This window comes from Zea mays, chromosome 7 (assembly GCF_902167145.1).
Source record: "Zea mays cultivar B73 chromosome 7, Zm-B73-REFERENCE-NAM-5.0, whole genome shotgun sequence".
NCBI lineage: Eukaryota > Viridiplantae > Streptophyta > Magnoliopsida > Poales > Poaceae > Zea > Zea mays.
Genome location: NC_050102.1, coordinates 26796740 through 26808697, shown reverse-complemented (window position 1 = coordinate 26808697; position 11958 = coordinate 26796740). Strand labels below are relative to the sequence as shown.

At 44.4% G+C, this 11958-nt stretch overlaps 1 protein-coding gene across 1 annotated transcript; it reads right to left on the bottom strand.

The window, feature by feature from the left end:
• Positions 1–3029: 3029 nt before the first annotated feature.
• On the bottom strand, positions 3030–10256 carry LOC100274355 (IAA-amino acid hydrolase ILR1). The gene is made up of 5 exons (NM_001148715.1): positions 9879–10256; positions 4434–4559; positions 3944–4258; positions 3651–3779; positions 3030–3530 (listed from the first exon to the last, which is right to left on the bottom strand). Exons 1-5 carry the CDS (start codon positions 10230–10232, stop codon positions 3126–3128), a joined length of 1329 nt encoding a protein of 442 aa, NP_001142187.1. The 5' UTR covers positions 10233–10256; the 3' UTR covers positions 3030–3125.
• Between the last annotated feature and the right edge of the window lie 1702 nt (positions 10257–11958).

The window sequence follows — 11958 nt, the reverse complement described above, 5'->3', positions numbered from 1 at the left end:
GCGCTCGCGCGCACCCACCGAAATAAAGTATAACCAAGAAAGGTTGGTCCCCTCGCAAAAAAGTGCGGCAAAGCCTCCAAGCGAGTACCAACACTCCCTTCGAGGCTCGGGGGCTACTGTCGGGTACCGTAATTAGGGGTACCCCCAACAGTCCGAAACACGGCTGGTAACCACCCTCAGCACGAACCGCAAAGACTGATGGGCACGGTTCAGGTCAAGGCTTCGTCTACCCAAGGGACGCGATCTCTCCTCGCCCGAGCCTAGCCTCGGGCGGGAACTGTAGTCCCGGACGAAGTTACGTCTCCCCCGAGGGCCTCCTCAGGCAGTGGGCGCACCCTCGGCACGCCTGAGGCCCAGCTCGGGCAGGCTTCGTCGAGAAGCAACCTTGGCCAAATCGCCTCTCCAACCGACCGTATCGCAGGCGCATTCAATGCGAGGATCGTCTGACACCTTATCCTGACACGCGCGCCTCAGTCGGCAAGGTCAAAGTGACCACAGTCACTTCTCCCTTTCACTGACCGATCTGACAGGAAAACAGCACCGCTCACCCCGCTCCGACTGCTGTGCCAGCCACCCGGGCAAGGCTGACCACAACAAGTTCAGCCTCGGGCGCAATAGGAAGCTCCGCCTCGCCCGACCTTAGGCCTCGGCCTCGGGAGGAGGTCTCCGCCTCGCCCGACCCCAAGACTCGGCCTCAGCCTCAGCCTCGGGAGGAATCGCGTCCTCGCCCAACCTCGGCCTCGGCCTCGGCCTCAGGAGAAGTCCCCGCCTCGCCCGACCTTGTGCTCGGACCGACCGCGCCACAAGGGATACATCATTACCCTCCCCTAGCTAGCTCAGGCTACGAGGGAACAAGACCGGCGTCCCATCTGGCTCGTCCCGGTAACAGGTAATGATGGCTCCTAGCGTGCGTCCATGACGACGGTGGTTCTCAGCCCCCTACGGAAGCAAGGAGACGTCAGCAGGATCCCAGCAGCACCGACAGCTGTGCTTCTACAGGGCTCAGGCGCTTCTCCGACGGCCACGTTATCGCCTACTCAGGGATCAAGCACTTCTCCGATAGCCACGTTGGCATGTACACAGGGCTCAGGCACCTCTCTGCCAGACACGTTAGCGCATAGCTACACCCCCTATTGTACACCTGGACCCTCTCCTTGCATCTATAAAAGGGAGGTCCAGGGCCTTCATGCGAGAGGGTCGCGCGGGGGAACGAGCTAATGAACAGGCTCACTCTCTCTCTCTCTCGCGAACGCTTGTAACCCCTACTATGAGCACACCCCCCTGGTGCGAGATAATACGAGCCGCATTTTCCCCCTTGTGTTCCAGCGCCAACCCATCTGGGCAGGGGCACGCAGCGACAAATTTACTCGTCGGTCCAGGGACCTCCCGGGTCCGAAACGCCGACAACTGGTTAGACAGCTTCGCCCAGTGTGTCCCACCCTTCTTCCATCAGGGTGAGGGTTCCAAACCCCACCTCCTGCACCGCTTTTTAACATTTTACGCTGAGTTGATTTGGAAGAAATGTAGGGACTTTTTTATAAAAAGATGACGCGGGACGACCGTTGGAACTAGTGCTTTAAGTATAATATAGATATAGATGGCCAAATAGGCCGTGTCTTGCGAGCCCAGCCCAAGGCATGACCCATTTAATAGTGCCTGGGCCAACCCGGCACGAGCGTCGTGCGGTGCTTGGGCCGTAGTGCTGGCTCGGTTCGACACGATTATTTTTTTTATTTTACAAAAAATCATATATACATATGTATAATTTATATTCAATATTATTAACACCTGAGCATAATGTTCTACTGGTTAGACAACTTTCCCCAGTGTATTCCACCCTTCTTCCATCAAGGTGTGGGTTCAAACTCCACATCTTGCACCACTTTTTAACATTTTATGCTGAGTTGATTTGGAAGAAATGTAGTCACTTTTTGTAAAAAAGATGACGCAGGACGACCGTTAAAACTGATGCTTTCAGTATAGTAGAGATATAGATGGCCAAATGGGTTGTGTCTCGCGAGCCGGCCCGAAGCACGACCCATTTAATAGTGTCTGAGCCAATGCTCAGTTGATTTGGAAGAAATGTAGGCACTTTTTGTAAAAAGATGACGCAGGACGACCGTTGAAACTGATGCTTTAAGTATAGTAGAGATATAGATGACCAAATGGGTCGTGTCTGGCGAGCCGGCCCGAGGCACGACCCATTTAATAGTGTCTGAGCCAATCCGGCACGAGCGACGTGCGGCGCTTGGGCCGTAGCCTCGGCTCGACACGATTATTTTTTATTTTACAAAAAATCATATATATACATATGTACAATTTATATTAAATATTATAAACACCTGAGCATGATGTTTTTTACTGGTTAGACAGCTTTGCCTAATTCTCTCACCCTTCTTCCATCAGAGTGTGGGTTTAAACCCTACCTCCTGCACCGCTTTTTAATATTTTATGCTGAGTTGATTTGGAAGAAATGTTTTACGCTGAGTTGATTTGGAAGAAATATAGGAACTTTTTTGTAAAAGATGGCGCAAGAGGACCGTTGAAACTGATGCTTTAAGTATAGTAGAGAATAGTAATGGAAAGATCGTTCGTGATTAAGGTCTTATTTAGTTATATCAATTTTATGTGAATTAAAATATATTAGAATATATTAAAATTAATTTTAACTTACTATTGATTTAAATCGACTGAATACCACCCAATCACAAACAAGCCTTAAGGGATCCAGCTTCACAACTTCTATGCATCAGGTCTTTTCCTAGCAAGCACAAGTCCTTGCTAATTGATACTAATATGGTCCGATTGCCACCTCTTTTGTTAATGAAGATAAATCTGGGATCTACTAAACTATAATTTTGTACTTTCGGTCTCAAAATATAGTTTTTTTGTCCTCTTTTTACTATCCGAATGAATGATAATAAATATAGACATATATACGAACTTATATTTTAGACGGAGGGAGAATAGCGATCATGTTAAGTTCTAACCCTAAGTTCTAACAAATTGGTGTATGAAAACATAGAGCAAGGAGAAACTGTATTTATTCTATGGGCACAATGCAAACGTTCTTTTGTGCAACATAACCTCGGCCTCGTAACCCTTATTACAAGCGCAATAATCTATCACAGCTCAATGCGCAGCAGCTCAGTTTGCCGGGTCGTTGAGTATTTGTTCAGGTACTCCATCGCTACTGCAGAGTGGAAGGCAGCTCCTACAGGCAGCACGTCCTCATCTATCACGAAGTACGGGGAGTGGAGAGGACGCATCGCCTCCTCCATGCTCTTGTTGCGGACTCCGATCATGAAGAACGCCCCTGCAAACTTCTCCGCGTAGAAGGAGAAATCCTCGGCGCCCATCATCTGCGCGCCTACACTCACCTTGTCCTGCCCAAGCATGGCCTCTGCCACTTCTCTGGCGTGACGGTACATCCCTTCGTCGTTCACGGTGGCTGGGTACGGGCGGAGCTTCTCCTGCATGAAGTCGACGGCGGCGGTGCAGCGGTGGACGGCGGCATGACCTTCTATGATCTTCGATTAGAGGTATATAAATATATCATTTTTGTATGCTGTTTTAAATCTGGACTGATCCACTGCACAACACATTGGTGGAGAAATAGATATGAGTGCTTCCTTCATCGGTATGGTTACCTCTTTGATCCTCTTCATGAGATACGAAAAGCCTTCTGTTGTCAAGCTCCTGAAGGTCCCGCCGAAGGATGCTGACTCTGGAATGACGTTGTAAGCATCACCTCCTTTCATGAACGTAACCGAGACCACCTGACAGTGGCAGCAAAAGAGGAGATCATGCTATTATCAGAGCAACATCTGGGATTACAATAATGTAGGCTGCAAGGGAACAAATTAAGACACGCAAGGAAGGCTGCAACTGCAAAGGCAAAGCTACTATGGAAGCATGGTCAGCTGGGGGATAGATTACATACTGCAGCCTGGAGGGGATCAATTTCGCGGGCAACAAGAAGCTGAAGGCTGACGATGGCAGAGGATGCTGCAACAATGGGATCCACAGCATCCTGCGGCCCTGCAGCATGTCCTCCTTTTCCAGTGACCGTCACCCGAAATCTACCTGCTGCTGCTAGAAACGGCCCTGGCCTGGACGAAACGGTGCCTACGGGAAGTCCTGGATCCACATGCAAGCCGAAAATGGCAGACACGTCATCCAGGACACCTTCTCTGAGAACATGGTAAGCGCCGCCGTAGCCTTCTTCGCCTGGCTGGAAGACAAGCTTCACGGTACCCTAGAGATCAGGACCAAAAAAACAGTTTGCTAAGTGTTTTATCGAGTAAATGGCAAACGGTTAAGGACAACAAACATATCTTGTTTTTTTACTAAACGGACTCTAATCGCTCCAAGAAAGAGTGGAAGACACTGAACTCAAGCTAGCTCACAAGTTCTGCTTATACATACAGTACCTTCAGATCATCCTTCCGAGCATGAAGCAATTTAGCTGCCCCAAGAAGCATCGTGGTGTGAGCATCATGTCCACAAGCATGCATCTTTCCACTCTCCTTGCTCTTGTGTTCCCAGTCTACCAATTCCTGCCAAATGAATCGCCACAAACCAATTGGCAGAGACCGTGTTTCAGACAAGAGAGAGCGCAGAAGCCATACCACATTTATTCGAGAGAGAGAAACACTAGCGATAAGAAAGGTAGAGTTAGAAACTGTTTGGTTTCTTGGGACTAAACTTTAGTTTCTAATATATTTAGTTTCAAAGACTAAAAGTGATCAACATTCATTAAAACACCTAAAAACCATATTACCCTTCAACTAACCACCCTTCTTCATTTGGGAATTGGGACAACACAAATAAAGGAGGGATAGCCGGATAGGGACCCTAAAATAGACCGTTTACTTGGTCACCTTTTAAGAGACTAGGGACTAAAATGTTTTAGTCCCTATGTTTATCAATTTAGAGACTAAAAGTACTAAAATACGGGAACTAAAAATTAGTCACTAAAACCAAACAAACCCTTAATGTAATAACCTAGCAAGAGCGTTTTAACATATGGGTTGTCGCTTCATGTGCCACAAGACGCATTACATCCATCCAAGATGTTTCCAAATTGTTTCTTTGAAAAAAAGATCTGGCAAAGCCAACTAGATTAATAACAAAAGAGTACATTCATACGCTAGAAGCGCAGTGAAGGCCTGTTTAGTTTAGGGACTAAAGATTAGTCCTTATATTTATCTTATGTAGTCCCTAAATTAGCAAGCAGTGAGATTAAAGGAGGGACTAACTAAATTGTTTTAGTCCCTAGTCTCTCGAGGATGACTAAAAGGAAATAAACCATATTGATTCCACCGGTTGGTCTTCATTTATTTCCGGTGCCGTGGGAGATAGGTAGTGCCGAAGAATGGTAACAACCATTTTTGTCTTCTTTCAAGTCATTTAATGAGTTCTAAACACTTTTAATTCATAAAATCAATCAAAGTACAAACTAAACTTTAGTCCTCGAACTAAAGAAACCAAACAGGCCATAGAACTAAAAACCTTGCTCCACAAGAATAACCGACAAGTCACCAAGATGGGTGAAGTATAAGGGATTACTCATAATTATAGAGGCAAAATGAAAAAAAAAAACAAGAGAAAAAAGACCTACATCCCTATTACTCCCCTTCAGCCCTTCTCTTCATCTTTTGTTGTAGCCAGGATAGCAGTTGCTCTCAATTGAGCAGGGCCGGCTCTGGCCTGGGCGAGAGGGGCGATCGTCTAGGGCCCAAGCAACTAGAGGGCCCAAATTTTTTTCAAAGACGGTTCTCACTATGGAATTTTACTGTACAGTTTTAAAAGTACTATATCAGTTTTTGCGAATAAAATCATGTATCCTAAGTTTCATCTAGATAAAAGTCTCTATCTCTTTTATTATTTTTTTTGCAATGTCATGAAATTTGCTTATATGGCGATCTATTTAATGAAGATATACTTGTGAGGAAATCAAAACCAAGAGGGCGGCATCGCTTCGCGCCTTGTTTTTCTGGTAAGGAAAGTCCTATCCTAGCAATAAGTGATGAAAGTAGTACCCAAGCCATTCGTTGGTCTTTGACCCCTGTAATAATGGTTGTCCCGAGCTGTATGAAAAAAATCGCTATCCTTCCGCCAACCTAAATGAATGGAAAACTTACTATCTCTATCTATATCTCTTTATTCAAGTACCGATCTTATTTCCCGGCTCCAAAGAGCATATTTTAATATTCAAAATAGAAGAGAGAGAAAACAAAAAAACAGGAATTGCGCTATTGAGTTCACTGCTTTAGAGAGGGTGCGTAGGGTATCGTCCCTATCTCCTCGTGCACTCGACTTATGTATGTGAAAAAGCAAACAATGCAATTTTGTGGAAATTGGATTCTCATCCGTGAGGCCCCAAGTGCTACTTCTCAGGGTAAAGGCAAGACAGCTTGAAAGGTGGAAGCTCTCTATAGTGTCAGTGCGAGTGGAATAGGTTCGATCGATATTACTTCGGCGTCGACGGGTACGGTAGTATTGTTTGATCCGTTGAGGAGGATTTTCTTTTCGCTAACTCAAAAGTCTTTTTCTTCTATCAAGCAATGTCTCAGTTCCTTTGATTGAACACGTGGATGGAGTAGTTCACTCTAGTTTGAGAAATAGTGATGAAACTGAAATAAAATCTCCATTGGAAAAGCCTAATACCAAACCAGCCTGTCTGATCTTCTCCTCATTAAGATTTGTATATGCATTTCTGTATTTCTGATTATGTGAGACCATAGGCACAGCTGAAAGAACTTTCTCAAAGTTAAAATTATTGAAAATTTTATTTGAGGTCAACTATATCACAGGAAAGATTAAATAACTTAGATACATGTTCTATCGAGAAGGATATATTGAAAAACATTGATCTGAAAATTATTCTCACATATTTTGCTTTAAGAAATACTTGACAAAGTTATTTATTTTGAGACACTAAAACTAAATATAATCTGAAATTGTTTAATAATCTAAGTTTTATTCTCACTTGAGCTAGTTTACTATATTTATTGACAATACAAAAAATTAAGGGTCCACTACCGGAATTCGGCTCTTTGCCGAGTGTCAAATGATTTACCGAGCGTCAAGCAAAAAACCCTCGGTAAAAAAACACTCGGCAAAGAAACTCTTTGCCGAGTGTTTTATTTTTGACACTCGGCAAAGAGTTTCTTTGCCGAGTGTTTTTACACTTGGCAAAGAGTGTTTGCCGAGTGTTTTATTTTTGACACTCGTCAAAGAGTTTCTTTATCGAGTGTTTTATTTTGGACACTAGGCAAAGACAATTTAAAAATCACATTTTAAATCAGTAAATTAATTCAAATGAAAAAGTTTTCAACTACAAATTTATATAACTCATCAAGATATACAATTTATATTTTGATCATTTTTTCATATGACAAAATAAAAGTAAATTTGTTCATAAAACATATCTCTCTCGTAGTTTATGAATCTACAAAAGAGATGTACAAGATTTTTTAATAATGTTAGAACCATCATATGAGATGAACAAATGGCCAAACAATCAAAATAAATTTTTTAATAAGATCTTGAGAAGTTATAGAATTTTGTAGTTGGCAACCTTTTCATTTGAAGTCATCTTGTCAACGAAAACTACCTTTGAATTTAAAAAAAATAAAATTTATATTTTGAAAATGACGTCGAATCGAAAAACCACCAACACAAAAGTTGTAGGTCTTGAAAAGTTATAAAACTTTGTAGTTGACAATGTTTTGGTTTTTAATCATCTTATCATGCAAAACTATGTTTGAATTTTAAAATTTGAATATTTTAAACTACATCGGATGGAAAAACTACCAAAATAAAAAGTTGTAAGTCTTGAAACATAATAAAACTTTGTAATTGACAATTTTTTGATTTGAAATTATTTTATCATTGAAAAGTTTGTGTAAAGTTTTCAATTTTGAAATTCAAATTTTGTAAACGGCCTCGGATGTAGAAACTATCAAAATAAAACTTATAGATCTTGAAAAGTTATGCAACTTTATAGTTGGTCACATTTTCAAATGAATTCATTTAGTGCCTCAAATAATCAAATTACTCTTGGTTTGTTATAGGAAATGATGAATGAAAACGTAATATAGACACAATTGATGTTGTAGTATAGTGGTAGAAGAGGGTATATGTGAGAGAGAGGTTGCGAGTTCGAATCTCATACTATTCATAAAACATGTAAATTTGATTGATTTAAAATAATAGTAAAAAATGATAGTGCAATGTGTATGGTAATAGGGTAGTGGTTGGAGAGTTGTTCCCGTAATTTAAAAAAATATATTGCTGTTTTTGTTTTGCGATTCTTAATTTGCCGAATGATTTTCTTTGCCGAGTGCTTTTCGACACTCGGCAAAGTCTATGTCGAGTGTCCGAAAAAATACTCAACAAAGAACCTTTTACTGATAAAATGTCTGTCGAGTGTAACACTTAATAAAGGATTTGCCGAATATAAAACGGACTTTGCCGAATGTCCGAGACACTCGGCAAAAAAACACGAGTCCAATAGTGATCTAAACATTGAGATTGGCCTAGGCCCTCCAAAATCGGCTCAGCCATCTCACACGCTAGCTAGAGGCGCGGCCTAGAGCCAGTCACATGTGGAGGAGGCGTCACCTACCTCTTCAGGTATAGCCTTGTGGTTAGTTCAGCAAGGTCCCGGGTTGACCATATAATATTCTTATTTGACAAGTTAAGTTAGTGTTTGAATGCACTAGAACTAATAATAGTTAGTTAGCTAAAAATTGTTAGTGAAATTAGCTAGCTAACAAATAACTACATAACTATTAACTAATTTACCAAAAATAGCTAAGCTATTAGCTAGAGTGTTTAGATGTGTCAACTAATTTTAGTCACTAACTATTAGTTTTAGTACATTCAAACACCCTCTAAACCATGTTGTGCTCTAAGACACATCAGCACTAAGAAAGGTCCAGCTAGTAGCTATCAGTCGTGCGCAACGCTGTTGTGCCGACATGACCTTTGGTAGTACCTATCATCTGACAACATCCGCGTTTTGCCGAGATCGGTAGCTGTTGGTTTGCTTGGATTCATGGAGGGCTGGCACTCGGAGTAGCTTCCATGAGGTTGATGCACTCCTCCGAGCAAATGGACGTCCCTGCATGACAATATCTCACCCTCCTCTTCCAACTGAGAAGAGATTCATTTTGCACACAGCGAATAATTACTTGGTCTCAATCTTTTGCCTTATATTTAACTAGTCCCAGGTTCTGGTCTAGTCTAACTAATTAACGCACCCACTTATTAATTAGTTTAAATAATCTCGTATATATATAGTGCATATCCCAGTAGATATATGAGATATGGGTTTGATAACGAATAATTTATAATGGCGAGTTTGATGCTTCTTTGGTGTTATTGGATGGAGTGTCGTTGGTATTATCAGAACAAGGCATCTCAACGCACAGGACAGTCCGGAAAAACCGGACGGAAATCCCAAAAACTTGTGAAACCAAACACGAACTATAGACATGATAGTTTCAGACTATGAGAGCAGGCACCACCATCGACATCGAGGCATGGACAAGAAATTATTGCGAAGTGTGCACTTGTCATGAGCCCAATCGAATTGCTTGCATGATTGCATCGGTTCTTTAAAAACAGAGGTACGATGAGACTGTACAGCATTTAATTTTTAGGTTATTTAATCAATTATCCTTTCGGGATGAAACCGAACGGGAGTACAACGACACAAAAGGACGGAAATAGTTAGATACAGGACCATAACACAAACAGAAAATTTGGACTTTATGCAAGGGAAAAACCGAAGCGAACGAAACACGTGCTCGATCCATCCCAACCCAACCCAACCCAACCAACTCACGATCGAGAAGTATACGGACCTGCAAGGGTAGCGCGTCCATGTCGGCTCGGAGCGCGACGACGGGGCCATCGCTGCCGCCGGCGATGGTCGCCACGACGCCCGTCTGCGCGACGGGCCACGCGTACGGCACCCCGATCGCGTCGAGCTCGTCGCGGACGAGCTCGCTGGTGCGGTGCTCCTGGAAGGCGAGCTCGGGGCGCTCGTGGATGCGGCGCCGCAAGCCGCGCAGCCAAGCCGCGAAACCCGGCGCGCGGGCGGCGCCCAGGAGGCTGTCGCCCAGAGACGGCGGAAACGCCACCGCGGCGCGAGGCGAGTGGTGGAATAGGATGAGGAGGAGGGAAGTCGCAAGGAGAGGCCATGGCGGCGGGGCCATATCCGCGGTCGGTGAGTGCCTGAGTCGCGATGCGCCACGGCTCCGCGAGCGACGACTGAAATATGCACGGGTTCTGTTCCTATCACTATCAGTGAGATAGCCCGTCGGCCTTGAAGTAATGTGCCGTTTGGTTCATATATTTGTAACGCAATGGGTGACCGATAACGTTAAATCATGTTTGTTTTAGTCCAACCGTAATCAGATACCATACTAAAAATTGATACTAGCCTATTCAAATTTATTACCGCCATTAATCGAATGTAAACCATTATCATTACCATTTGCGTTACATTTCTTGAACCAAACAGCACCCAAGTGAGAGAGCCGGGTTTGTTTGCTCTCCAAACTTTTTTTCCTTTATTTATTTATGATACTGGAAAGATACTTTCCAGACTATCAGGCAAAAATATTTGGCGGTTCTGTGGCAAAGTTTAATTGATCCTTTCACGCTGATGCAACTCTAAAAATTATATATATATATATATATATATATATATATATATATATATATATATATATATATATATATATATTAAGTTATAAGGATAGCCTACCGTTCTGCAATCCCAGACGTCCGTTATGTCGTTTTGTAATCTCAGCCGTTCGATCCACACACACCAGTCGTCTTATCCCACGCCTCGTATCGTGTGCCCCGATCCTGCTTCCCCGGCCCGAATTCATCGCGACCCCAGAAGTTTCGATCCAGCCCCCATCCTCTGCTCGTCGCGCCGCGTGTTCTCGTTCTCCCCGTCTTCGACGCCTCGCTCCACGCCCGCCCCCGCCTGACGCCCCTCGTCGCCCCCTGTCCTCGGCGACTCCCCCTCCGCCCCCCGTCCTCGTCGGTCTCGGCGCCTACTCTCTCCATCGTGTGGGAGGGGGAAGCGGGGGAGGAAGAGGAACCAAGCAGTTAAGCCGGCTCGGCTGCTCGTCTCTCACCAAAATCCCCCCAAACCTCATCGACGACGAGGATGGAGATGGAGTCCATGCCCCACCGCTTCGCCCTTTTCGTCGAGTTGTCGCCCCACAACTCCTTGGCATCGCAACCACCGCTTCTCGTGTGGCGCCCCTTCCGGCAAGCACACATGGCTCCAGGCACCTCCCGCCTCCGCGCTTTCTACGGCCGGCGAGCACGCGACCGCGCCTCCCACTGTGCAGTCGTGGTGGCTCTAGGCGCTTCCTGCCTCCGTGTCGTCAGGGGGCGTCGCTGCAGGCTGCAGCTGATAGACTGTAGATATGCTTAAGTATCTAAAGTTTTATAGATAAAAAAATATCAATATTTACAGTATTAAATAGATACGATAAAATTAGCGATAAAATGTATTTTTTCATATTGAATTAAATCGCAATCATAAATATGAATACCATTCACCTGATGTGAACTGTTTTTATACCTCCATTCTTTGTAGGATCGGACCGAGGAAGGCGAGGTGAGAGAGGCGAAGTAGGGACGGGTAGGGTACGTAGAGGAGAAGAGCGAGGAGCATATATGCATGCAGAGCAGTGATTCCAACTTTTTTCCTCCTCCAAGCAGTCGTCGGGCCAAGGGGAAGCGACCAAGGAAACGGCCCGCACCCCAGGCCCCAGCAGCATGGCCGCATGGGTTCTTGGGTTGCAACTGAGCAGTGGTCAGGGTGATAGAGGCAGGCGCCAGAGGGGGGCCGGCAGGCAGCCGCACTACAAGCAAGGGATGGAAAGCTTTTGTCCAAGTCCGCTGCTCAGACTCAAG

Excerpts from the sequence above, each read along its gene's own strand:
- LOC100274355 (NM_001148715.1), bottom strand. The coding sequence starts at position 10,232 with ATGGCCCCGCCGCCATGGCCTCTCCTTGCGACTTCCCTCCTCCTCATC. Across the intron at positions 4,259-4,433 it reads CTCGGAAGGATGATCTGAAG|GGTACCGTGAAGCTTGTCTT; the intron begins GTACTGTATGTA and ends CCTGATCTCTAG. Across the intron at positions 3,531-3,650 it reads TCATGAAGAGGATCAAAGAG|ATCATAGAAGGTCATGCCGC; the intron begins GTAACCATACCG and ends CTCTAATCGAAG.